Source organism: Callorhinchus milii, unplaced genomic scaffold (assembly GCF_018977255.1).
Source record: "Callorhinchus milii isolate IMCB2004 unplaced genomic scaffold, IMCB_Cmil_1.0 Scaffold8, whole genome shotgun sequence".
Classification (NCBI taxonomy): domain Eukaryota; kingdom Metazoa; phylum Chordata; class Chondrichthyes; order Chimaeriformes; family Callorhinchidae; genus Callorhinchus; species Callorhinchus milii.
In genome coordinates this window covers 11,056,009-11,082,727 of record NW_024704749.1, presented here as the reverse complement: position 1 = coordinate 11,082,727, position 26,719 = coordinate 11,056,009, and the positions used below count along the sequence as shown (strand labels likewise).

The window sequence follows — 26,719 nt, the reverse complement described above, 5'->3', positions numbered from 1 at the left end:
GTTTCGCTCACAAAATACACAGTCAATTCACTTTACGGTATATTCTGTGAAGTGCTTTGAGATGTCTTGAAGACATGATGAGGCGCTGCATCAAATGAAAGGATTATTATTATTATTATTGTAGAGAATCCAGTCTTCAAACCCATCAGTGTTTGTGCTCCCCATTGCTATTCAGTTTACACGTCCTCCCCACCCTCTCCCATCTCCTCTTCCCCCCTTCTCATAATAATAATAATAATCCTTGCATTTGATATAGCGCCTTATCACGTCGTCGAGACATCTCAGATGCAAGGCTTATTATTATTATTATTATTATTATTATTATTATTGAACCCGTCGACAAACCAGGACCGAGACATCAGATTTTGGCTTAATAAATTGTCTTTATTAAGTTCACAAACGTTGGTGGTTTGAATTCCGACTGATCGATTAATCGATCGATCTGCTTTACACTGTAAAGTACGGAGAAATGCAGCTGACCAGAGCAAAAAAAGAAATGAATTAAAAATAGTAAATCGTTGAAGTTAAACTTAAGTTATTCCATTAAATAAATGGGCAGCTTCGGACTCTCCGTCAGATAGCAAGCCTGCGGACGTCCTCACTTGGTAGCGAACTGGAAGCAGCCTTTCTGGTGCCACTGCATGTCTCTCAGGCGACGAATTGACTGGATCTGAGGCTGCTGAGCAGACCACTCGTTCCAGTGCTTATAATCTCCCATCTCAAACAGGTATTGGTAACCTCTGTAACCTGGGTACTGGTAGCCAACCCACCTATGACAGGAGAGGGAGACTGGGCGTCATACACAGAATCATCACTCCCCTTTGATCCCACCGCCCACTCCGCCCACACACACACACACACACACGCTCGCGCGCATCAGACATTCGTCCAGAAAATCTGCAGTCACTCCACCTCACAGTGTATTCTGTGAAGCACTGTGAGACGTCTTGACGACGTGATAAGGCGCTATATCAAATGCAAGGATTGTTATTATTATTATTATTATTATTATATCAATGTCGAGCAGATCAATGATGATCGAGAAGAGAGCCAAAGCCCTAATGGCTAGGATGGTCCTAGCTGGAAAAGCAGCAGGAAAGCTTGCCAGACAGTGCTCTCAATGGTAAGCTATGTAGTTTTAGTTGGTTAGTCCTCCTGGATGGTGCTACAGAAATACTCACGTTCCACTGGGGACCCTCAAGCTGCCCACGCGGTCACAGAAACCGTACGCCCACAGACTTGGCACATCATCCTCCATGATCTCCATCTTGTTGCCCTTGAATTCGGCGATCTCAAACAGGCAGATCTTGTGTTCCTGGTTATCCTGTCAAAGCAAACCCCAGATACCTGTGAGGCATCGGCTGCCTATTGTGTTCCTGCCATTGTCTCCTGTCTCCCCTCCCCATCACACTCCTTTTACCCCCTTTCCATTGAGGGATGGTCCCCAAGTTAGCCATTGCCCCAGTGACGATCGCCCCAACCCTAACCCAAGGACGGGCTGCAACTAATCACATCCCAAGCTATCACTCTGGCTCCGACTCAGCCCCGAACCAAGTCTTAAGGGTTTTTACCACCATCAAATCTGGGCTATTGTCTCCCGGCTTTTAATGTAAAGGCAACTGGTGGAACTCTATAGGATTGTATGGGAAGGTTACCATGCAGACAGGACGGAAGGACATGAAACGGTCACTCCTGTAGCTGTTTGACCACGAGTCCCAGCGAGGATACTCTCCCTTCTCCAGGATGAACATCTCTCCACGGAAGTTGGCCTGCTCGTAAGCCACCCAACTGGGGAAGGAAAGAGAGAAGAAGATAAGAGACCTAAGAGAGGAGAGAAGAGAAGCCCGGAGCAAGTGGTATTGCCCTGGTGAACAAGTCTGACCCAATAATAGTTCTTTCGACATCAACATCATGTAACATCTCCTCCAGGAATTAACAAACCCTTTCACGTCTTCCAATAACTATCTCATCTCAGCCATATTGATGGATCTCAGGCACATCGTGAGGTACCATTTCCATCTCTCTCTGTCCTTAGAGAGCCTCCTGTGATGTGGTGTATTGTGGTGTGTTGTTATGTGGTATAGTGTGGTCTGTTGTGATATGGTATAGTGTGGTGTGTTGTGTTGTGGTGTGTTGTGGTGTGATGTGGTATAGTGTGGTGTGTTGTGATATGGTATAGTGTGGTGTGTTGTGTTGTGTGTGTTGTGGTGTGTTGATGTGGTATAATGTGGTGTGTTGTGGTGTGTTGTGTTGTGGTGTGATGTGGTGTAGTGCGGTGGGTGATTTTAGATGGTCCATTTGATTCTCCCACCACATATCTATCCTCTGTGTACGGTCCCGTGTTTACTGAGGGTGACTTACGGTCCACAGTCCACACGCACGCTGCCCACTCTGTCGAAGCTGCGCTCACACAGGTTCACGCACTCGGTGGTGAACTCCATGTGACGGCCCTGGAAGTTCTCCTGTTCGTAAATCATCATCTGCAAGGAGAGGGCAAGGAGTCAGACAGGAGACACCGGACACAGGAACACAGTAACATGGGCACACGGGAACACAGTAACATGGTAACACGGTAACATAGGAACACGGTAACATAGGAACACAGTAACATAGGAACACGGGGACATGTGAACATAGGAATGTGAAAACATACTAACTTTACACTGAAATGGGAACGTGTAAACATGGGAAGGCAGGAACCTGAGAACCTACAGTACTAACTTCACGCTGAAATGGTAACATAGGAACATAGAAACCCGGGAATACGGGAACACTGGCTCCCCCACACCCCGAGCTGCTGACAGCTGTGACTCACCCGGAAGTTGCCTTGTCCAGGCTCCACATTCTTGAGGATTTTGGAGGCTGGGGTGGGGGTTGAAGCGGGGGCTGGGGTGCCCTTGTCCTGGGTGGAGGTCTGGGTCGCTGACCCCTGGCTGGTTCCTTTGGTGGCCTGAGACATTCTGGTTGATATCGAACTGAGAGAGGAAAGTGGTGGGGGAGAGAAGGGGAGAGGGGAGGAGGGGGCGAGGGAGGAAAAGAAATCAACAACAACTTGCATTTCTATAGCATCCTTCACACAGGCTGGGTCTTGCACAATTTCTCTCACACACACACACACATGCTCTATCTCTCTCTCACGCATACTCTCACACATTCAAACACTCTCTCTCTCTCTCTCCCTCTCCCACACCTATACTCTCTCCCACACACTCTCTTGCACTCTCTCTTTCTCTCACCCGCCCAAGCGCTTTCTCTCTCTACTCTCACCCCCTCTCCCGCTCGCTCGCTCGCTCGCTGGCTCACCTGTTGATCTGCCGCTGACTGGGAGAATATGTGTCCACTGACAAATCACCGGTCAATTTATACTCTGGCAACAGCGGGCGCGGAACGAAGGGTGACAATAGATCTGACGGCTCATCAGAGTCCGCCACGCAAACCCAGAAGTCATCACATTATTCCTGCAGCAGATTCAATGAGCTGGAACAATCACAATTCACCGTCAGCTGAAACAGGCATCGCAGCATTGTTCCGCAGTTTACATGTTTTTCCTGACGCCACACAAAAAAAATAATCCAAAGGACTGACTTCATGACTTTTGCTAATCGGTCCAGAGTGACCCTGAGCCTTAAACTTCACTCCCCGCCTGCGACTGTCCAGGTGGATGGTTTAAGATCCCGCAGCGCGGCTCAAAAAGAGAGAGTCCCGTAGCTCGGTGGTTAGACCTCTCGCCTCGCCTCGCAAGATGACCCGGGTTCGATTCCCAGGCCAAACCTTAGGCAAGTCTCCTTACTCCACGCACACACTCCTCTGTTTACCTGCAGTAAGTAGGTACCCGCCTGTTAGTCGATTGACAGATCGCTCTTTGGGAGTAAATAATCCCTCAAAATAAAAATAAATGGTCAGTCAATCCACGACTGTTTGTGGGGACGCTGCTGTGCGCAATTGGCTGCCGCGTTTCGCCCACAAAACACGCAGTCAATTCACTTTACAGTCTATCCTGTGAAGCGCTTAAGACAATTTGAAGGCCTGATAAGGCGCTGTATCAGATGGAAGGATTATTATCATTATTAAGGATTATTAAAAATGCAAAGGAAAGTTTTCTTTCAGAAAGCTGGAGTGTGAAGTGCTGGATATCTAGAGTTGTGCATAACTGGGGCCTAATCAGTTACTCCAACTAACGCTCATTTTTAACAATCTTCATGTTACATATAGTGAGCTGTGGGAATAGAGAGCGGGTGATAAACTATTGGGGGTGGGTGGGGGAGGAATGTGTGGAGGGAGGGAGTGTTGGCACCACATTGAGAGATATTACTTGCACTGTTCACAGCACATCCACAACACACTTCAGAAGTGACGTTTGCGTGGCAAAGGTCCTTTGGTCTACTTGATTTCCCCCTTCCGGAATATCTCCTCCTAATCCAATTTAACCCCTAAATTCAAACGAAAGAGATGCTCGAGTCATTATAACACAATTTACATTCATGTACTGTAGTGTTAATGTGCATTTCTGTGCATTTATAATAATTATAATAATGATCCTTGCATTTGATAGAGTGCCTTCTTCACTCAAACCTGTCTTGTGCTGTCTATATTGCCTATCACAGTCAATCCACTTAACAATATATGTTCCGTGAAGCACTTTGAGACGTCGCAATAATAATAATAATGATAATAATAATCCTGGCATTTGATATAGTGCCTTATCACGTCTTCGAGACGACTAAAAGCGCTTCACAGGATATACTGTAAAGTGGAGCGACTGTGTGTTTTGTGGGTGAAGTAACCAGCTGTGGTTTGACTCAATAGTCCTCAGCCAGGTTTAAAGGTGAGGATGGACCTGTTGAACGAGCACAAGACACACAGACACTCGCAGGTTAAAGGGTCACAGTCATCGTTGGCGATGTGATGTGATGTGTTTGCAGTCTGCAGGCTGTATCCCGCTGTTCTCCATAGGTCAGCCCAGAGCTGTATGTTGTTCGGAACAATAAATGGCTGAGGTTGAAAGCCCTCCCACGTTGCTGAGCAAGGGATTTGAACAATGCTGGACTCCAACAGACCGTTGACTCCACTTACCCTGGAGGCTATAAAAACCCAGGCCAGAAAATACCCTTCACTACAGCTCGTTTCAACCCAGGTTTGGCAAGGTGGGTGAGTAAAGGAAATCATCGAACGTGCAGTACAGACTGCTGAACTGGTTTAACTAGCGGGGCCGCTTGTTGCGAGTGACGGAGGCTTCCAGGGAATATTTTGGGATTGCGCGTAAGAGGATTTATTTGGAAGTTTCTGCTTAATTGGAAGAGACGGGGCAGAGGGAGAGAGAGGAGAAAGAGAGTGAGAGTGAAGAGAAAGAGATAAGAGATGAAAGGGGGAATGACAGAGAGAGGAAGGGAGAGCGCGGGAAGAGGGAAAGCACGAGAGTGGGGAAACGATGGCGAGAGAGAGAGAAGAAAGAGAGAAAGGGGAATACGGAGTGGGGGTGGGAGAGAGAGAGAGAGCGTGAGGATGAGAGAGAATAAAAATAGAGAGGAAGAGTTAGAGGTGGAAGCTCCAATGTGTCGCTGTGCGCTTCACAACGAGACACTTCGAGGTGTAGTGACTGTCAAACGGCACAATTAGCGGCAAGCGTTAACATTCTCTTTCGGGGTTGGGGGCTTTGCCTTTTCAGAACTTTGAGAGGAAACCGTTTTCATGATGTCTCACTGCACCAAATTCTCCAGCCACTGGAAGGTAGGTACCTACCCAACCACAGGCTCCGGGAAATGAGAGGCAAGTGTGCAGTCCTGTAGTGCAGTGGTTAGAGCGCTCGCCTCGCAAGCAAGAGGACCCGGGTTTGACTCCCAGGCAAGTTGGGCAAGTTTCCTTACTCCACATGCCTCTGTTTACCAGCAGTCAGTAGGAACTCAGCTGTTCGGAGATTGTCGGATCGCTTTCCAGTGGGTAATAAGCCCTCCAAAAAAATATATGGTCACTGAATTCATGACTGTTTTGAAGGAACTCTGCTGTGAGCAATTGGCTGCCGCATTTGGCCACAAAATATACACCTGGCGATATATTCTGCAAAGCGCTTTAAGACTAATCAACGACGTGATAAGGCGCTGTATAAAATGCAAGGATCATTATTGTTATTATAACCATTTCACGTCACCTCAGCACTGACAACCTTTCTCTCTCTCTCTGTCTCTTTCTGCTCTCCTGTAGATCATCGTTTGGGATGAGGAGTGTTTCCAGGGCCGTCGACATGAGTTCACAGCTGAGTGCTACAACATCATGGAGGCCGGCTTCGAAACCGTGCGCTCCATGAAGGTGGAGAGTGGAGCGTGAGTGTCTAGTTTACGTCTCGCACTTTCTCGACTGCCTAGGAAACTGCAATGCACGAGACCAACAACAACTTGCATTTACACAGCACCCCAGAGAGCTCGACAGTGGCAGAGTCTGACACCGAGCCGGCGGGGTGGGGGGGGAGGGGGGGAGATGACCACAGGCACGACCGAAGAGGAAGGTCTTCAGGCGCGACCTGAAGATGGGGGAGACGGGGGCAAGACGGAGGGGTAGAGGGAGAGAGTTCCGGGACTTAGTGGCTCAAATGTAAGAGTTATCATTGTTAAAGATAAGGTGAGTGCAGCACCAGTGTTCTGCCAACAGATGTCAGCGTTATTCATGGTACACGCCAACAACAACAAGTTACATTCACACGGCGCCTGTCACGTCTGGAGGACGTCCCAAGGCGCTGGACAGTCAGGGATTTGGACGCGAGCTGGGGGTTGGGATCAGGAGGGGTGGAGGGCAGGGAGGGTGGGGGGTAGGAGGATGGCGGCAGGTGCGGACGTAGGGGAGGTGCCTTGAGACGTGCCTTGAAGGGAGCGAGGGAAGGGGTCGAGGCGGAGGGGCTGTGGGATGGAGTTCCAAAGGGTGGGGGCAGGGAAACCTGGAGCAGAGGGAATGGACAGGTTAGGATGGAGATAGCAGGTCACAGAGGAAGGAAGGAGGAGCAAGGCCGTGGAGGGCAGAAGCCAGATGTCCAGGTATGATTGCTGACCGCCGTTCTCTCTGCTGTGTAGTTGGGTTGGCTATGAACACTCTGGGTTCCAAGGGCAGCAGTTTATCCTGGAGCGAGGCGAGTATCCACGATGGGATAGCTGGAGTGGCAGCAACGCCTACCACGTCGAGCGTCTGACTTCCTTCCGACCAATCGCCTGCGCTGTAAGTACATCCGTAGCTCAGGGGTTAGAGCACTCGCCCCGCAAACGAGAGGACACACGTTCGACTCCCAGCTAAGCGGGAGAGGGTGCGACCTTAGGCAAGTTTCCTTACTCCACACACACGCCGCTGTTTACCTCGCAGGAACCCGGTTGTGAGTCGATGGGTGGATCGCTTTCCAGGGGGTAATAATCCCTTAATAAAATACTAATAATAATCTGGTCACACAATCCCCGACTGTTTGTGGGGACGCTGCTGTGCGCAATTGGCTGCCGCGTTTCACCCACAAAATATACAGTCACTACACTTTACAGTACATCCAGTGAAGCGCTTTGAGACATCTTGAAGATGTGAAAAAGCGCTGCATCAAGTGCGAGGGTCATTAGTAATATTATTATTATTAATAATAAGCTCCTAGAAACAATCCTTCGCTGAATAGCTCGCTCTTCCCTTTAATCCCCCCCTTTAACTTCCCTCCCACCAGAACCACCGTGAATGCAGGATGTCCATGTACGAGAGAGAGAACTTTCTGGGAAGGAAGGGCGAGTTGGCTGATGACTACCCATCTCTGCAGGCCATGGGCTGGTGCAACAACGAGGTTGGATCCTTCCGCATCCATTCTGGAGCGTAAGTCACCTGGTAACTTTTACTCGCTCCCCAGGGAATTGGCTTCGCAATTAAGTCGTCTGTTTTGTCACCCTGAGGCGGCCGTTCAAGGTCCTTTCTACATCTGACTCATGAGGAAACCCGTCGCCGTTGCTTAAGAGTTTCCAAACCCAAGCTGAGATCTCCAGGCCTCCCACCTACACACGGAAATCCCGGATTGTTGGAATGGAATGTGCTCTCTCTCTCTCTCTCCCCCTGGAGGGATGCCTCCTGCTTACCTAATTCCAGAGAGAATTAGGCGCAGGTTGGCAAGAGCCAAGGCTTGGGGTGGTGGGGGGGGGGAAGGAGCCCAGAGTGTGCGTTGGGGGTAACTGCTGGAGTCTGTCCAGCTAAAACCACATAGCTTTGCCATTGTGAGCGCTGTCTGGCCAGCTTCCCCGCTGCTTGTCCAGCGAGGACTACCCTCCCCGTTAGGGCCTTGGCTTGCAAGGTTGACTCCAAGCAAGTTGACCGCCAGCTGTTCCTGGTTTGCCTGATGTTGAATCCTGACGTTCCTTCTCTCTCCAGGTGGGTGTGTTATCAATTCCCTGGATACCGTGGCTACCAGTTCATCATGGAGTGCGACCACCATTCTGGTGAGTACAAGCACTGGCGAGAATGGGGATCTCACTCGCAAACCTTCCAGATCCAATCCATCCGCAGAGTCCAGCAGTAATCAAGCCAACTGGATTTCACCGCACGCTCTTCAAGGACGCGTTTTAATCTTCAAAGCTCCACACAAGCAGCTTTCAACTGAATAAAAACTTTATTTCTTTGCTAAGAATCATCGGCTTTTGTCTGATTCGTTTGTGGAGCATTTGGGGGATCTGGGGTGGGGCTGGGGGTGTGGGGAGGGTGTGGGCAAAGGAGGAAGAGGTACTGTCGTCAGGTGCTCTGGGCTCTACCCTGCGCGAGGAGCGCTATGTAAGTACAAGTTGTTGTCGTTGTCTGCTGAGTGTGGAATAAGATCCCATTCGGATCTATGGTTGGGATCAGGACTGTACAAAGGATTTCTATACATTTCTATTACCCCCGGAAAGCGATCCACCAATTGACTAACAACCGGGTTCCTACTTAACCGTTAGGTAAACAGAGACGTGTGGAGTAAGGAAACTCGCCTAAGCAGTCGGCCCGCGCGGGAATCGAACTTGGCTCCTCTCGCTTGCGAGGCGAGCGCTCTAACCACTGAGTTACAGGACTCTACATAACATAGAATCATAGAATTATACAGCGCAAAAGGAGGCCATTCGGCCCATCGTGTCCGGACTGGCTCTTTTAAAAGAGCTTTCCCGATTCTATCCCTCTCCCCCGACCCGCTCTCTCCCCACAGCCCTGCAAACTTGTCCTCCCCAAATAATTATCTCCTTGTCTCTTAAAAGCTGTTATCGAATCTGCTTTCCGCCAACGCATTCCAGAACCCAACAACTCGCTGTGCGAAAATGTATAAATTTATTTTAAATGTGACTGCTCACAGGAAGCGCGTGTCAGTGCGTGTATGTGGGCACGTGTGTGCGATCACAGGTTTAGTTTCCCTTAATAACCAACGGTGGCAAACACATCAACGTGTGGAACTAAACATATTCCACCCATATTCCAGAAACAGTTTCAGCAGATTATAAATAAAATAAGTTTAATCTTAAAATAAAATATAGGTGATAATATGGTGGGCAGAGAGAGGAGAAGTGAGGATTATAATGGTGGGGTGGGGTGAGAAAGAGAGGAGTGTTACAGTGAGTGAGAATCACTGCGTTGAGGTTAGTAATAATAATAATTATAATACCTGTGCTTGATATAATGCCTTAATATGTCGTTTTGATGTCTCAAAGCATAATACAGCATTGCCTGCAGGTCTCCACTCTCTCTCTCTCTCTCCCTCTCCCTCGAGAATGCGGAGGTCACTCAGTATATGTTGAGGACAGTCTCCACACAGACAATAGTAATAATAATAATAATAATAATAATCCTGGGATTTGACCCAGCGCCTTATCACGTCTTCGAGACCTCTCAAAGCGCTTCTCAGGATACGCTGGAAAGTGAACTGACTTTTGTCATTGTATTTTGTGGGCGAAATGTGGCAGCCAATTGCGCACAGCAGCGTCCCCACAAACAGGGTGGATTGAGTAACCAAATTATTATTTTTTTTAGTTTTGAAGGGATTATTGACCCCAGAAGAGCATTGACTAACAGACAGGTTTCTACTCACTGCTGGGTAAACAGAGGCGTGTGTCTGGACCGAGGAATCTTATCTTATAAGGTTTCGACCTGACCCGCCCGGGAATTGAACTGGGTCCTCTCGCTTGCGAGGCGAGGGCTCTAACCACTGAGCTACAGGACTCCACTGCAGATGCACTCACGTTCTCCTCAGTGGAGTCAAACCTGCCCAGGACACAGATCAGGAACTGCGACATTTCACCCGTCTTACCAGGTAGAATCCTTGGCCTGGGGGTACAGTGAGCGAGTAGTAAAAGTATGGAACGGGTTCCCGAGGGAGACCAGACAGTGGAGGCAGAAGGTGTCGAGTGTTTCCGAAAGTAAAAAGGATAGATTTCTGTTAGGAAATAATATCTCGGGGATACGGCATATTGTTCGGGACATGACATGTGCAAGCGCCCGGCAAGATGGTGGAAGGTGAACTGGATGAACTTGGTCTTCTTTCACCTGGCAAAAAATTCTTACGTTCAGAAGTTCTGTGGCTCCATTGGTGACAGCCAAGATGGGTCAAAAGCATCTCTCCCTCTCTCTCTCTGTCTCTGTCTCTCTCAGTGGCTTAACCCCACCAGTTGTTCGCTGGTGTCCCATAGCTTTTTGGCTGCCCCCTCGTCCAGGGCTTGGGCTGAGAGTTTGGCCGGTTGGCAGTTGGAGAAATATCCACCGTTGTGTGCGAGGACCTGGTCGGATGTGGCGCAGTGGATGGTGGTCTGTGACCCTAGCTCACTCGAGATGAAAAACAGGGACATGAATAGGTAGCAGACCAAGCGGACCCCCAGGGAGTAGTGAGAGGCCCAGTTGGTGAAGATGTAACCTGGGAATAAACCACAACACGACCCGAACAACATTAATTGACAACAGTGCTTGGTTTGATAACAGTGCCTGTCACGCCAGAACATCTCAAAGGGCTTCACTGGGACAAAATATCCCACAAACAGCCATGAAGTGGGCAACTGAGATTATCTTTGGGATCACCAGGATAGAGAGAGAGAGAGAGAGAGGGAGGGAGGAGAGAGAGAGAGAGAGAGAGAAACTACTGTCTCTTTTCCAATAGCGCTGTGGGATCTTTAAGGTCCACCCGATGGGGAGTGAGGTTTAAAGTCGCAGAAGAGGGTCTTGAGAAGGGAACTCAGGGCAACGCACTAACCTGACGGGGGGGTCCAAGCCATAACAAGAAAGCCCATCAGTCACCAGCTCCGCCTGACACGGGTGGCGGGGCTGTGGTTCTTGGCCGAGGATTACCTGGGTGCAAGGAGTGAGCTGTGACCCCGGTTCCCTCCAGTCGCCGTGCCAGCTCTCTGGTGAAGAGGATGTTGGCCAGTTTGCTCCGGCTGTAGTTGGCGAACCGGTTGCCCTCGGCGTTCAGACGGGAGAAGTCCAGCTTGGCGAAGGTGTAGGTGTCGGAGCTCACGGTCACTACTCGGCTGGGCGCCGATTCCCTCAGCCGGTCCAGCAGGAGGTTGGTGAGGAGGAAGGGGCCCAGGTGGTTGGTTCCGAAGCAGATCTGGAAGCCGTCAGAGGTCCAGCCCAATCTGCCCGGCGTTCCTGCGGGAAAAAACAACAACAGCGACAAGTTACACGTGGAGCCCTGGAGCGGAGCAGTTAGCGAACTTGCCTCGCCAGGACCTGGGTTCGACTCCGGGCACGAAGCAGGGGGACAAAACACGCAGTCGATTCGCCTCCCAAGACATCCCGAATTGGGTCACTCGGTCCACAACTGTCCGCCGCGTTTCGCCAACAAAATACACAGTCGCTACGCCTTACGGAGCACTGAGCCGCACGCCAGGCCCTGACCGACCGACCGACCGACCGCACCTGCATTGTTGATCAAGACGTCCAGGCGCTTCTCCGCCTCCAGGAAACACCGGCAGAAGTGCCTGACGGAGGCCAGGCTGGCCAGGTCCAGCTGCCGGTGGTGGACGGCCAGGCTGAGGCTGCGCCGGCGGATGTCCGTGACCGCGGCTTCTGCCCGGACGGGGTCCCGGCACGCGATGATGACCCTCGCTCCTCGCCGGGCCAGGTGGACTGCCGTCTCCTTCCCGATCCCAGAGTTCCCTCCTGCGACAGCAACGCTCTCAGTTAATGATGAATAATAAATAATAATAATAGTAATAATAAATAATAACAATAAATAACAATAAATAACAATAAATAACAATAATAATAAATAATAATAAATAATGACAATAAATAACAATAAATAATAATAATAAATAATAACAATAAATAACAATAAATAATAATAATAAATAATAACAATAAATAATAATAATAATAAATAATAGCAATAAATAATAATAATAAATAATAACAGTAAATAATAATACACAATGAATAACAAATAATAACAATAATGAATAATAAATAATAATAAATAATAATAACAATAAATAATAATAAAAAATAATAATAATCTCTGCACTTGATGTTGATGTTCGAGAAGTCTCAAAAAATATTCGAAATAAATAGTACTAATAATAGTAATAATATCAATAATAATAAGTCGGTCACTTCAACCCGCGGCTGTTTGCGGGGACGTCGCTGTGCGAAAATTAGCTGCCGCGTTTCACCCACAAAGTGCGCAGTCACTACACGCGACGGTGTAGCGCGCGAAGCGCTTCGAGACGTCTTGACCCGGCGATAAGGCGCAATGTCAAATGCAAGGATTATGACTGATAACAACAACAACAACAACAATCCTTGCATTTGATACAGAGCTTTCATCGCGTCTTCGAGACGCCTCAAAGCGCTTCACGGGATATGCTTGCACTTTGCGGGCGAAACCTCGGCAGCCAATTGCGCTCAGCGACGTCCCCGCGAACAGCCACGAGTTCAAGTGACCCAAGTTATTGTTGTTTGTTTTTCTTGAGGGTTTATTCTCATTGAGTCTGGAATTATCGGCCGCAAACCCAGAGGAACCTTCAGCCCCTGCCCTGCCCTGCCCTGCCCTGCCCAGCCCCTGCCCAGCCCCTGCCCTGCCCAGCCCCTGCCCTGCCCTGCCCTGCCTTGCCCTGCCCAGCCCCTGCCCTGCCCTGCCCTGCCCTGCCCAGCCCTGCCCTGCCCTGCCTGCCTGCCCTGCCCAGCCCTGCCCTGCCCTGCCCTGCCTGCCAGCCCCTGCCCTGCCCAGCCCTGCCCTGCCCAGCCCCTGCCCTGCCCAGCCCCTGCCCTGCACAGCCCTGCCCTGCCCTGCCCAGCCCCTGCCCTGCCCTGCCCTGCCCTGCCCTGCCAGCCCCTGCCCTGCCCTGCCCTGCCTTGCCCAGCCCATGCCCACCCCTGCCCCAGCCCCTGCCAGCCCATGCCCACCCCTGCCCCAGCCCCTGCCCAGCCCCAGCCCCAGCCCCTGCCCTGCCCTGCCCTGCCCAGCCCCTGCCCTGCCCTGCCCTGCCCTGCACTGCCCAGCCCTGCCCACCCCTGCCCAGCCCCTGCCAGCCCATGCCCACCCCTGCCCATGCCCAGACCTGCCCATGCCCACCCCTGCCCATGCCTAGCCCAGCCCCTGCCCAGCCCATGCCCACCCCTGCCCATGCCCAGCCTGTACTGACCTGTAATGAGCACAGTTTTGCCATCCAGGCGTCTGGTTTCCAGACAGTAATTCGTTCTCTTCAAATACTTGATGAGCAACAAAAACAGGAGGGACGCAAGGACACCCAGGGCACCCCGGACCGCCAGGACACCCAGGGCACCCAGGGTACCCAGGACACCCAGGGCACCCACGGCACCCAGGGCACCCAGGACACCCAGGGCACCCAGGGCACCCAGGGCACCCCGGACCACCAGGACACCCAGGGCATCCAGGGCACCCAGGGCCCCCCGGACCGCCAGGTCACCCAGGGCATCCAGGGCACCCAGGGCACCCAGGGCCCCCCGGACCGCCAGGACACCCAGGGCACCCAGGGCACCCAGGGCCCCCCGGACCGCCAGGACACCCAGGGCACCCAGGGCACCCAGGGCACCCCGGACCGCCAGGACACCCAGGGCACCCAGGGCACCCAGGGCACCCCGGACCGCCAGGACACCCAGGGCACCCAGGGCACCCAGGTCATCCAGGGCACCCAGGGGAGAGGACATTACACACTCTGTGTGTGTGTGTGTGTCTCACTCTGTGTGTGTGTGTGTGTCTCACTCTGTGTGTGTGTGTGTGTCTCACTCTGTGTGTGTGTGTGTGTGTCTCACTCTGTGTGTGTGTGTGTGTCTCACTCTGTGTGTGTGTGTGTCTCACTCTGTGTGTGTGTGTGTCTCACTCTGTGTATGTGTGTGTGTCTCACTCTCTGTGTGTATTTGTGTGTGTCTCACTCTGTGTGTGTGTGTGTGTCTCACTCTGTGTGTGTGTGTGTATCTCACTCTGTGTGTGTGTATCTCACTCTGTGCGTGTGTGTATCTCACTGTGTGTGTATCTCACTCTGTGTGTGTGTCTCACTCTGTGTGTGTGTGTGTCTCACTCTGTGTGTGTGTTTGTGTGTCTCACTCTGTGTGTGTTTGTGTGTGTCTCACTCTGTGTGTGTGTGTGTGTCTCACTCTGTGTGTGTGTGTGTGTCTCACTCTCTGTGTGTGTATTTGTGTGTGTCTCACTCTGTGTGTGTGTGTGTGTGTCTCACTCTGTGTGTGTGTGTGTGTCTCACTCTGTGTATGTTTGTGTGTGTCTCACTCTGTGTGTGTGTGTGTGTCTCACTGTGTGTGTGTGTATCTCACTCTGTGTGTGTGTGTGTGTGTCTCACTCTGTGTGTGTGTGTGTCTCACTCTGTGTGTGTGTGTTTGTGTGTCTCACTCTGTGTGTGTTGTGTGTGTCTCACTCTGTGTGTGTGTGTCTCACTCTGTGTGTGTGTGTCTCACTCTGTGTGTGTGTGTGTGTGTGTGTCTGTCAAACTATGTGCGGACACTGTCTGCCTTTCTCTTTCCAAATGACTTGTTTCTCGTTCGTTATCAGCCTGTGTGTGTGTATGTGTGTATAGGGCTGTGTGTGTGTGTGTATATCTGTGTGTGTGTGTGTATATCTGTGTGTGTAGGGCTGTGTGTGTGTGTGGGGAATGAACTGTATTGTAAGATGGGTTGGTGTTTACTCCAAGTTTCCTCTTTGAGCCGTGGCCAGGAGTACGCACTTCTGCTCAACTCTGATGTGCAATTGGCTGCAATTGGTGTTTCGCCCACGAATTACACAGTCATTCCAGTTTACAGTATATCCTGGATACAGCATTGAGATGCCTCGACGACGCGATAAGGCGCTGTATCAATAATAATAATAATAATAATAATAATAATAATAATAATAGGACTCGCATTTGACACAGCGCCTTATCACGTCTTCGAGACGTTTCAAAGCGCTTCACAGGATACGCTGTAAAGTGCAGTGACTGTATATTTTGTGGGCGAAATAAATGTAAGGATTATTATTATGCGAGATATGTGCAGCGAGTTACAGCCTATCATGGCCAGGTGTGTGCGTGTGTGTGTGCGTGTGTGTATGCGTGTGTGTGGGTGTGCTCCGTTCTACCTCCTGGTCGGAATTGCGAAACACTTTGTTTGAAGACAGGAAACTGAACTGAACTGAAGAAAGCTGACATGAACAGCTGTCCCCCTACTTAGAGGTCCTATTGCACAGGAAACAGAGTGTTTTGCATTGAGGATCGCAGCACCTGTTAAATCAAATGTGGTTGACAATCTGTGCGGCTCGCTCGTCTGTCTCTCCCTCACGCACTTATCTCTCTCGCTGTCTCTCTCTCTCTCTCTCTCTCTCTCTGTCTCGCTCCATGTCGCCGTTTCTCAACCTTTGCCTCTGTCTCACTCTCTGTCCATCTCACTCTCTCTGTCTCTCACTCTCTCTCTCTCTCTCTGCGCAATTGGCTGCCGCGTTTCTTGGCCCACAAATTACACGGTGAATTCACTTTACCGCATCGCCCGCTTCGAGACGTCTCGAAGATGTGATAAGGCGCTGTATCAAATGCGAGGATTATTATTCTAATAATATTACTATTAGAGGTTTCCCCCTCTGCCTGGGCCCCCCTCTCTTTCTCTTGTCATCGTGGGGTCAGCGAGTGGCATTAACAGAGAACGCCCAAACCTGAGACAGGTGCGACCACCGTACATTGTTCTGTCAAACAGCTAATGTGCGGAAGAGGTTCCAAGGGATCAATTGGCAAGATTAACTGCACCCGGTGAGCCTTTCACCAGTCAGGCCCCCGGGCTGCCTTTACAGTTAACAGAAAACAGGTCATTTCTAAGCCGATCTGAGCATTGATTTTTACCGACCGTTATTGTTATTATTAATATTAATAATCCTTGCATTTGATACGGCGCCTTTACACGTCGTCGAGACGTCTCAAAGCGCTTCACGGCATATTCTGCCTTCGGTCACCCTCCTGCCACCCCGCCCTCCCCGCCCTCCACCCCCCCTGATCCCAACCCCCAGCTCGGGTCCAAATCCCTGACTGTCCGGCGCCTCCCGACGTGACAGGCGCCGTGTAAATGTCATTTGTTGTTGTTGTGGATGATGACGTCTGCCTATTCTGATCACACAAGTCAAAGTACCTGAGGAAGATGCCATCGTGGAGTCCTGTGGCTCAGTGGTTAGAGCACTCGCTTTGCAAGTGAGAGACCTGAGCTCAATTCCAGGCAGAGGGCGAAACCTTAGGCAAGTTTCCTTACTCCACACAGAGCCTAATAATAATCCCTCCAAAACCAAACACAATAATAAATTGGTCATTGTCAATCTACGACTGTTTGTGGGACATTGCTGTGCGCAATTGGCTGCCACGTTCGCCCACAAATATACAGTCAATTCACTTTACAGTATATTCTGTGAAGCGCTTTGGGACGTCCTCCCGACGTGAAAAGCGCTATATCAAATGCAAGGATTATTATTATTATTATTATTATTGTTTTATTGCCTTGGACCCTGATCCTCACGTACAGTGGATAGAGTGTGCGTTCCCACCACACTGCCAGCCGGCACTATCTCTGTTTGAGCAATTGCTCACTCGTCGGAGGAACCCGATGATTCAGAACTCTAACCTTTTCGCTCCAAACAAACAAGAGTGTGAGCAGAAACAGAAGGACAACCCTCCTGCAAGGCTTTCTTCCAACAGCAAGCTTGGGGGAGTTTCGGTTTTGTCCTTTTTTAAGCAAAAACAACATTTTCAATTTCCAAACAACATCAAAAAATGGTGGAAATAAGCCAAGGCTAGAGAGTCTCTCTCTCTCTCTCTCTCTTTCAGTGTCCTGGCCAACAACTGCCCCACCCCACCAAAATAATAAAAAGGATTGGTTGCCTAACCCATGGCTGTTTGTGGGGACGCTGCTGTGCACAAACTGTCGTGTTTCGCCCACAAGATACACAGTCACTGCACTTTACAGTATTTCCTGTGAAACGCTTTGAGACGTCCTTGCATTTGACAAGCTGTGTCAAAAGCAAGTATCTAAAGGGTAATAATAATCTTTGCGTTTGATATAGCGCCTTAGCGTGTCTTCTAGACGCCTCAAAGCGCTTCACAGGATACACTGTAAAGTGAATGGACTGTATATTTTGGGGGCGAAACATGGCAGCGAATCGTGTACAGCAGCGCCCCCACAAACAGTCGGGGATTATTATTATTCTTTTACGGGATTATTACCCCCGGAAACTGAACCGCCAATCGACTAACAACCAAGGGTTCCTAGTTACTGCTGGAGGAGTGTGGAGTAAGGAAACTTGTGTAAGGTTTTGCCTCTCAGGTGCGAGGCAAGTGTGCCAACCACTGCACCACAGGGCTCCACTCTTGGATCCGATATCATTCGATCGATCAATGGGTCCCTCGCCTTGCCCCGGGGTTGGAAAGGGGAGAGCCTTGTTGCCTTGTTTTGCCCCTCACAGCTGGTGTGTACGTGACACAGAGACCTGAGCAGAAGGCAGACAGACAATGGGAGCGAGTGGTTGGGAAAGGCGGGCAGCAGCTGGCCGTCCTATTCAAGGCAGTGCAGATGGATTCATTATTCATTGCTTTTCAGCCAGACCTCCTCATTCACCGTGACACTAATTACAGAGAATTCTCTCTCTCTCTCCCCCCCCCCCCCACCCCTCCTCTCCCTCCTATTGCAGGAACCACCCTGTGCCCCCGCCTGCCTGACGCACAGAGAGATGTGTGCGATCCTTTTCGTTTCCACGCTCTCTTTTTAATAGATATCTGCGTGAGTGAGTGTGGACTGCACTTCTGCTCAGCCGTTGTGCTGCAAGGTGTCTCTGCCTGGCACAATGAAAGCATCCACCCATCCTCACGGCTTCGTCTGAGCAGGTAACCTTTGTGCGTGTGATAATAAGAATAGGAATAATCCTTGCATTTGATGTAGCGCCTTATCGCGTCTTCGAGACGTCTCAAAGCGCTTTGATCTTGACGGCTTCTGCAACATACCCAAATGCTGTTCGACCAGGCTGGGGGCTAACACATCGAGGAAGGGAGGGAGGGAGGAAAGAAAAAGTGGGACGTGAAAATATCTCCATTTTTTTATTTACCGTCAGCCTGAAATGAATCAACACCAAATTTTATTTTCTCCTTTGCAAATGCTTCGGACTTGAGATCCGTGGTGTCCATTTGACTGACCCCCCCCCACGCTATGAGCTATTTCATTAAGTGCCATCCATCTCTTTGCAAAGCAAACCAGGCAGAAACAACAGGACAACAAAGGAGGTGACTGTTATTTTTATTATTCTCTCTCTCTCTCTCTCTCTCTCCTCTCGTACCCTCCCAGGGAATCTCCTCTGAAAGGCTCACTGAAGGGGAAATAAAGGTTTTAAGCAGGTAAGACACCATTCTGAACGACGTCAAGCATCTGAAAAAAAACAGGTTGTTATAAACGCTGCAAGTTTTAATCGATTGTCATTGAATCCCCGGGAGATGTGGAGTATATTTGATGTGCGTGTGTAAAAAATACTTATTTCCTCCCTCTGTGATTCTGTACTGATTTTTGCTGTGTATGTGTGTGTGTGTGTGTGTCTCTGGGAGATACTAAATATGGCCATTTTAACCTGCAGCAAAATTGTGCACAGATTGTGAGGGAGATTCTGACTAGATGTCTGTCTGTCTGTCCGTCCTTGATGGTTGTTCCATATCCCTTCCTTCTTGTGCAGTGTTATGTAAGTGGATCTGTCTATCAGCAATGCAGAGAGAGAGAGAGAGAGAGGCGCAAACCTTATTTGAATTATTATTTGTGTGTGTGCGCTCTTTCTAATATTCGGCAAATATTACAGATAATCCCAAAATTCCCCACATGAATTGTCAGGTTGTATAAAATTAATGTAATAACAATTTTCCTGGCATTTGATTCAGCGCCTTATCACGTTTTTGAGATGCCTCAAAGCGCTTCACAGCATATACTGTAAAGTGAATTGACTATGTGTTTTGTGGGCGAAACATTACCAGGTTACAAATTACTCGTCGATCGTATATATTTCATTTTGATTGAGGTGTTTTGTGTGTGTGTGTGGGGGGGGGGGGTGGAGGGGTGATATCATTAAGTTTCTGGGGATTGTGTGAGGAAGGTTGATTGCAGGTTTGGTAAAAGATAATGGGGGGAGGGGGGCATTTTTTTCAAAGAAAAGCGCAATTGAATACATACATGCATAAATTAATCTGCATGAAATTGATCCCAAATGGACGGGGGGAGTGTGCATGGATTAAATGTCCTGCAATTAATACAAATGAACATTTTTTTTTCACATACATAAGGTTTATCCATTTCACCCCATTCAGATCATTCGTTCTGTATCTGGGATCGGAATGAAAATAGCGATTGTTTTATTTGAACCCAGCCCCGGTAAATTAGCCAAAATTAGACATTTAATCTGTGTTAAATCTAAGTCCTAAGCGAATTAGGTAACGTAGTAATAATGTTCAGTTGCAGCCAGAGAGAAAGAGAGAAAATGTAGATTTGGGAGTTTTTTTTTCGCGAGACTTGAGATCAGCGTTTCAAAAGTATTCTTGCTTTGACGAGAGATTATGCAGGTGATGGAAAGAGAGAGAGAGAGACAGAGAGAGAGAGAGAGAGAGAGAGGGGCGGGTGGGGGGGTGGGAGCTGCACATACTAAGGCGAATTAATTAATTATTTAATCTTACCAGTTTGGTTTGGATATTCTTAAGCGTGGTGATGGGTTTCCGCACATGTCAGACACCCGGCTGACCAAAAAAAGCGAGGTGACATGTTGAAATGTATATGTAATTGTAGATTAGCAATAGATGTGGCTCTGGATAATCCATTGATGTATAGGGTGTAGTTGGATGGGGTGGGAGGGAGAAGTGGGAGATCTTTATATATCGGTACAATTCCACGCGCAGTTTAAACCCAGTGTTAAACTGGCCAACAGGGATGTTCTGCGCTCCATAGGGTACAGTTCAGTTCAGAGCTGGGTGATTGTCGTTTTATTAGCAATATATTCATTGATCGCGTTACTGCCATCAACAGCAAAAGTCTACGCTCATTTCTTAATGGACAAAATTAATTGCGCTGTCTTTTCATTACAACCATCGGAGATCACTTTGGACAGTGGAGGAGAGTGAATCATAACACTAACAATATATCTTTGCATCTGATACAGCGCCTTATCACGTCATTGAAAAGTCTCAAAGCACTTCACGGGATACACTGTCAAGTGGATTGACTGCGTATTTTGTGGGCAAACCACAGCAGCTAATGGCACTCAGGAGCGTCCCTCAAACAGTCATGGATTGAGTAACCAAATGTTTTTTGGAGATATTATTACCCCCCCCCCCCAAAGCAATCCACCAGTCGACTAACAACTAGGTTCCTACTTACTGCTGGGTAAAGAGAAGGCGTGTGGAGTAACGAAACTTGTTTGAGGTTTCACCCCACACGGGAATTGAACCCGGGTCCTCTCGTTTGCGAGGCGAGCGCTTTAACAACTGCACTGCAGGACTCGGTTAATGCTACGTGACAGGAGTGAGTGAGGGGAGGTGGGGGGGTAAGACTAGATCCTAATAACAATCATCCTTGTGATTGATTCAGTGCCTTATACTGTTGGGAGGACATCTCAAAGTGCTTCAAACAATTCACTGTAAAGTGTAGTGACTGTGGGTTTTGCAAGGGAACGCGGCAGCCGATTTAGGCACAGCGACGTCCCCACAAACAGCTGTGAAACCCCTTTGTGACATTCCACGACGTTCCTCGTGATAATTACACGTCTGTAGTTTCTTGACGAATGAAAATTATTTGTTGACTGTGAGAAATGATATGTAATTACAGGATAGGGGCGGCCTGTAGTGTGGTGTAGTGGTGAGTGCACTCACCTCGCAAACGAGAGGGCCCGGGTTTGATTCTCAGTCGGGCCTTCAGCCTCTCTGGCCTCACCCAACGGAACTCCATCCATCCCACACTTCCCTCCACCTCGCCTCCTCCCTCGCCTCCTTCGAAGCCCGTCTCAAGACCCTCCTCTTCGACCGCGCCTTCGGTCACCCTCCTACCCCTGTCCTCCACCCAATCTTGATTGTCCAGCTTTTGTAGACGTCCTCCCGACATGAAAGGCGCTGTGTAATTGTCGTTTGCTGTTGTTGATAAATCGATCACTCACTCACCACAGTGGTTTGCAAAGCTCGGTGTAGTTTGCTCAAGCGGAACTTGGTGAGAGGTTCCATCGGTACAGTTGGATTGGAGTAAACTACACTTAGCTTTGCAAAGCAGGTTGGAAGTGCATAAATTACACCAGAGCATTGCACTTGCACCTCATCTTCCAACAGCGTTGTCTTACTTGCTACAAAACAGAAGTCACTGGGAACACTCAGCGGGTGAGGCAGCATCTATGGAGAGAGGAAAGTGAGTCAGTGTTTCGGGTCCAGGGCCCTTCGTCAGAACTGGGGCATGTTAGGAGGGAGAGGCTTTTAAGGGTTAACGGAGAGAGGGGGAAGGCAGGGCAAGGAAGAGAAAATGGGGCAGAGGACAGGGGATGATGGGTTAAAGCGGTGTTAATGATGCAAAACAAAAGAGGGGAGAACATTGCAACAAAACAGGTCGACCAGAGAGAGGAAAGGTGTGTCTGGGACCCGGATGATGTGGTGATGGTCACGGAAGAGTGGGGGACGGGGGGAAGGTGAGATGTTACGGTCTGAAATTGTTGAAATCAATATTGAGGCCCGAGGGCGGGAAGGTCCCGAGCAGATAAATGAGGTGCTGTTCCTCGAATGTATTTTGCTTATTTGCTCCCAGCGTTACAGTGGATAATGTCAAGTCCTTCGTAGTTCCTCCCTGTGCATCTCAAATTGACTGGTGGCTGTGGGATATTGGAGCGTTCTGATGGCAGAAGGGGTTTCACAGCTGTCTGTGGGGGACGTCGCTGGGCCTAAATCGGCTGCCGCGTTCCCTTGCAAAACCCACAGTCACTACACTTTACACTTTGAGATGTCCTCCCAACAGGATAAGGCACTGAATCAAACACAAGGATGATTATTTTTAGAATCTAGTCTTAACCCCATCCCCACATTTCCCTTTACCCCCCCCCCCCCCCCCCTCCCCACCCCTCACTCATTCCTGTCATGTAGCATTAATCGAGTCCTGCGGTGTAGTTGTTAAAGCGCTCGTCTCGCAAGCGAGAGGACCCGGGTTCGATTCCCGGGTGAGGTGAAACCTCAAGCAAGTTCCTTACTCCACACGCCCTCTGTTTACCGAGCAGTAGGTAGGAACCCGGTTATTAGACGACTGGTGGATCGCTTTCGGGGGGTAATAATGCCTCCAAAAAAAATTTGGTTACTCAATCCACGACTGTTTGTGGGACGCTGCTGTGCGCAAATGGCTGCCGCGTTTTGCCCACAAAATACACTTTACAATATATATTCTGCAAAGCGCTTTGAGACGTCTCAATGACGCGATAAGGCGCTGTATCAAATGCAAGGATTATTATTATTATTATTATTATTAAGAATGTGGTGTAGTCAGGCAGTCAAGAAGTAGTGCACAGAAGTGTGAGCAGGGGCGGGGGGAACGGTCGAAGGCGTTAATCTGTGGATCTGTCCCTCCCCCACTGCGTGTTCGCACTGCTGTGTGCTGCCGTGTGCTCTGCACGTGACTCCACGAAGAGGGGGAGAGAGAGAGAGAGAGAAAAGTGCGTGTTGCTGACATTTGCTTCAAGCTATCAGCTGGTTATAGCGCCGGCCTGCAAATAGACTTGTAATTCACACCATGTAACCACACTTCCTGCTGACAGTTCATCACAGTTAATGAAAAAGCGGCCTTTTTTTCTTGCCATTTATTTCTCCTCCCTCCTCCCTACCGCAGCTTCGCACACCCATCACGCCCATCCTCACCAAGACCCGCTGTCTCCCTGTCACCCAACGGACCGAGTTCAAGGTCTCACCTTCATCTATAAATCCTATAAAACATAGGGGTCCTGTAGATTATTGGATTGCTGGGTTCAACCTCCAGATAACATTGGTCACTCGTTTCATGGTTGTTTGCGGGGACACTGCTGGGCGCAATTGGCTGCCGCGTTTGTCCCACAAAATACACAGTCACTACACGTTACAGTATATCCTGTGAAGCACTTTGAGACGTCTCGACTATGTGATGAGGCCCTATATCAAATGCAAGGGTTTATGATTTAGGATTAAATGTAACGCAATAATTGGAATTGAGATACAGATCAGCCGTGATCCAATAGAATGGCGGAACAGACTCGAGGGGCTGAATGGCCTCTTCCTGTTCCTATGTAGCTAGACACGTTATCTCAATTTTAAAAAAGATGAGAAGGGGAAAGTGAGAGAGAGAGAGGGAGAGGGGAGGGGAGGGCAACAGCTACATCAAATATAAAACTAATTAAATTGCAACGTCAGCCCAGATCTGCCTAATAGCACTTAGATTCTTCTTCGCTTGTCATTTCAATTTAGCAGTTTAATTCGGGACTCGGAGTGACTGGGGATTAGCAAGCGATGGGAAGGGAGGGGTGAGGAGAGGACAGTTGCCACCATCATTCGCAGCTCCCCTCTGGCCTCTTGGTTTCTCTCCAGGGGTTAATAATAATAATAATAATAATAATAATCCTTGCATTTGATATAGCGCTTTTCACGTCGGGAGGATGTCCCAAAGCGCTTCACAGAACACACTGTAAAGTGAATTGACTGTATATTTGTGGGCGAACGCGGCAGCCAATTGCGCACAGCAATTAAACCGTCAGAGATGATCTCAGCCAAAAAAAAATCCTCTTTCCACCCACCACATTCCACTCAAACTCCCTCATCTTTGCGTCCTGTGAGTGCATCAAATCCCTTCCTTTCGCTGAGAGCCCTGACCTCTTTGTTGGCTGGCAAATCCCAGATTGGAGTTTGTAACAAAAAAAATGAGAGAGAGAGAGAGAGAGAGAAAAAAAAGAGCTATTGCGTCCATCTGGCCTGTAACGCCACAGAGTGGAGGCTGGAGCTGGATCTTACCTTAGTGTCACCTTTAACCAAGGCTGTTTGAAACTGATGGGATTGATGTGGCTTAGCTCATGGGGTCAGCAGTGACACGTACACACACATACACATACACATACACATGCACACACACCAGGGTCTGTGTCTGCACGTATGCATGATTGTGTGAACAGTGATGGTGTATCTTGTAGGTGAATGCGGCAGCCAATTTGCACGTAGCAGCAGTCCACAAACAGCCAGTGCCTGACCAATTATTGTCTCTCTCTCGCTCTCTCTCAGGGGGACACCGAGGGGGAGAGAGAAACTCTCTTCTCTTTCGGAGTAGTGCAATGGGATCTTTATTGTCCATCTGAACAGCGCACAGACGGGAGCTCAGTTTAACATCCCATCTGAAGGACGGCACCTCTGACAATGCGGTGTTCGCCCCCACCCACCCCAGCACTGTGCTGGAACATCAGCCAAGACCGACTGACTGAGTTGAGCTCCCAGCTGATGTAGGAATGTTGTCAAGTCTGGCGTGAATGTTCAATTTATTTTCTTTTCCCACATTTTTCTCCTTCCAGTGAGTGTGATGGAGCTCGGCTGGGACGCCCCGGTGACTGGGAGTGTGAGGATGTCTCGGTGAGGAGGTAATCTGTCTTCAAATCCCTTCACGCCCTGGCACCCCACCTATCTCTCCCACTTGCTTACTCCCCAACCCACTTCCGGCTGCCTCCGCTCGACTGGCTTCCGGCCTCCTGCTTGTCCCTCGTGCCCTCTGCTCCACCATTGATGGCCGGGCCTTCAGCCACTACGCCCTGAAACTGCTGGGAGAAAGAGAGAGAGAGAGAGATTCCTGCGTGTGTTATCTGAATCCCAAGGCCAGAACACCATTGATAATGACTGACCATCTCTTCCATATCTTGCAGGTCAGTCCAGCATTGGCAAGTCCTGGAGTGACCATTCCCTTTGACGTGGATGTGGGAACCCCGATTGGCGCCCTGAGGCAGCGAGGCAAAGGAGAGGGAGAGGGGGCGAGAGAGAGAGGATGTGGACCAGGAGCCAAGAGAGAGAGCGCCCGAGTGAAAGGCACAGTCGATGGCGTTGACAAGCCCATGGTTTGCAGTGGTTTCTAAGGCGAGACAAGATCATTGTGTACAGATGTGCTGAGCAAGGCATCTCTGGTGGGGTGGGGTGGATTGTCCAAGGCAGAGAGCCATTCAGATGTCCTCAGTTCCACAAGTGGAAAAAGCCTGGAGGCTTTGAGAGATATCATCTGAATTGTGAGATGGGCTCCCATCCTCTGACCTGCTCCGTGAGGCTGTGCGTGAGACTGTGTGTTGATGGTTAATGCAATCTCTTGTTATTAAGATGCCTCTGGGTTGGTAACACAAGCAAAGATCTGGGTCTCCAGGGCAGGGCAAGCTCCCCGAGGATTGTTGTTATCAGGTGAAGGGTTTAAATTTAGGGTCTCAACCACAGAGACTGAGATCATTCTGAGTTTTGGAGGCTGAGGTTGTCAGATTGACAGCTGTGGGTTAGGGACAGTCTGGAGCAGTTACATCAGGCACTGCTGGCGATCGGAGCCGGAACGGATATCACTGCCTTCGGGAGCACAAGACAAGACATGAGGATACAGAGTGAGAAGAGGCCATTTGGTCCAACGAGCTCACAGAAGCTGTCCTGTGTCTTGTGTCTATGCATTTCCCATCCGAGTTTCTCTTGGTGTCTGGGTTCCTCTGTTACAGGGAATTCTGTAAGCAGATACTACTTGAGCAATGTTCCCCACAACCGGAGCGATTCAAAGCGAAATGGTTCCCAACAAAGTTGCATTCATCTCAGTTGGTAAAAGCACAAACCAGTGTGAGACTGAGCAACCCAGATGGGGTGGGGCGGGGGAAGGAATGGGATGGGGAGGGGCAGTGGCCCATACTTGCTGCGTTGGCTGATCTCCAGGGCTCTCAAGTGGGAGTACAGAGCGATTGGCTTCAGTGTCCCTGGGCCAGGAAGGAGACATGCTTGGCTATGGTGCAGTGAGGCCTTTGGGTGATGCATGTGTGTGCGGGGAATGGGTGAGGACAGATGGATTCTGTTTGCATTGCTCTCCCCAGTGCGTTAGACAAAGAACAATGCTTTTTAAGAGAAAGGTAACACTAACTACTTCACTAACCTGTTTCTATAACCTGAAATTAACGTATTAACACTGCAAGATCTGACTGAACCTCCAAAGAGGTTTTACTAACAGATTAATGTTGTACTAACCCAGATTCATCTTTTACTAATTTATCTCTTTCTTTATGAGATGGAGCTCA

The 26,719-nt window shown here is 49.5% G+C and overlaps 3 protein-coding genes and 1 long non-coding RNA gene across 5 annotated transcripts; 2 read left to right on the top strand and 2 right to left on the bottom strand.

Annotated features, from left to right (window-relative positions):
- Positions 1-414: 414 nt before the first annotated feature.
- LOC103184016 (beta-crystallin B1) lies at positions 415-3,461 on the bottom strand. Of its 2 annotated transcripts, XM_007901832.2 has the most exons (6): positions 3,304-3,461; positions 2,816-2,975; positions 2,362-2,480; positions 1,656-1,788; positions 1,182-1,324; positions 415-770 (listed from the first exon to the last, which is right to left on the bottom strand). In XM_007901832.2, the coding sequence occupies exons 2-6, from the start codon at positions 2,957-2,959 to the stop codon at positions 599-601; spliced, it is 711 nt and encodes a 236-aa protein (XP_007900023.1). In that variant the 5' UTR covers positions 2,960-2,975; positions 3,304-3,461; the 3' UTR covers positions 415-598. The 2 variants fall into 2 exon arrangements, with proteins under 2 accessions (XP_007900023.1, XP_007900024.1); XM_007901833.2 differs by lacking the exons at positions 2,816-2,975; positions 3,304-3,461 and adding an exon at positions 2,658-2,708.
- Positions 3,462-5,091: 1,630 nt separating this feature from the next.
- Positions 5,092-8,579, top strand: cryba4 (crystallin, beta A4). Its single transcript, XM_007901831.2, has 6 exons — positions 5,092-5,144; positions 5,666-5,727; positions 6,199-6,317; positions 7,059-7,200; positions 7,682-7,824; positions 8,371-8,579. The coding sequence occupies exons 2-6, from the start codon at positions 5,689-5,691 to the stop codon at positions 8,516-8,518; spliced, it is 591 nt and encodes a 196-aa protein (XP_007900022.1). The 5' UTR covers positions 5,092-5,144; positions 5,666-5,688; the 3' UTR covers positions 8,519-8,579.
- Positions 8,580-10,454: 1,875 nt separating this feature from the next.
- LOC103184083 (retinol dehydrogenase 14) lies at positions 10,455-14,118 on the bottom strand. Its single transcript, XM_007901932.2, has 4 exons — positions 13,593-14,118; positions 11,866-12,108; positions 11,293-11,595; positions 10,455-10,864 (listed from the first exon to the last, which is right to left on the bottom strand). The coding sequence occupies exons 1-4, from the start codon at positions 14,116-14,118 to the stop codon at positions 10,602-10,604; spliced, it is 1,335 nt and encodes a 444-aa protein (XP_007900123.2). The 3' UTR covers positions 10,455-10,601.
- Positions 14,119-18,142: 4,024 nt separating this feature from the next.
- Positions 18,143-26,281, top strand: LOC103184014. Its single transcript, XR_488476.2, has 4 exons — positions 18,143-18,311; positions 18,766-18,815; positions 24,992-25,057; positions 25,337-26,281. It is a non-coding gene; the product is annotated as an uncharacterized LOC103184014 (long non-coding RNA).
- The last annotated feature ends 438 nt before the right edge of the window (positions 26,282-26,719 follow it).

Bases quoted from the DNA above. Each gene is read 5' to 3' on its own strand.
- LOC103184016 (XM_007901832.2), bottom strand. From the start codon at position 2,959: ATGTCTCAGGCCACCAAAGGAACCAGCCAGGGGTCAGCGACCCAGACC. The intron at 2,481-2,815 runs GTGAGTCACAGC...CTCTCCTTGCAG, and splicing joins CTGGACAAGGCAACTTCCGG to ATGATGATTTACGAACAGGA. The intron at 771-1,181 runs GTGAGTATTTCT...CTCCTGTCATAG, and splicing joins TTGAGGGTCCCCAGTGGAAC to GTGGGTTGGCTACCAGTACC.
- cryba4 (XM_007901831.2), top strand. From the start codon at position 5,689: ATGATGTCTCACTGCACCAAATTCTCCAGCCACTGGAAG. The intron at 5,728-6,198 runs GTAGGTACCTAC...GCTCTCCTGTAG, and splicing joins AATTCTCCAGCCACTGGAAG to ATCATCGTTTGGGATGAGGA. The intron at 7,825-8,370 runs GTAAGTCACCTG...TTCTCTCTCCAG, and splicing joins TTCCGCATCCATTCTGGAGC to GTGGGTGTGTTATCAATTCC.
- LOC103184083 (XM_007901932.2), bottom strand. From the start codon at position 14,118: ATGTCCTCTCCCCTGGGTGCCCTGGATGACCTGGGTGCCCTGGGTGCC. The intron at 12,109-13,592 runs GTCAGTACAGGC...TTGCTGTCGCAG, and splicing joins CAAAACTGTGCTCATTACAG to GAGGGAACTCTGGGATCGGG. The intron at 11,596-11,865 runs GTGCGGTCGGTC...TTTTTCCCGCAG, and splicing joins CGTCTTGATCAACAATGCAG to GAACGCCGGGCAGATTGGGC.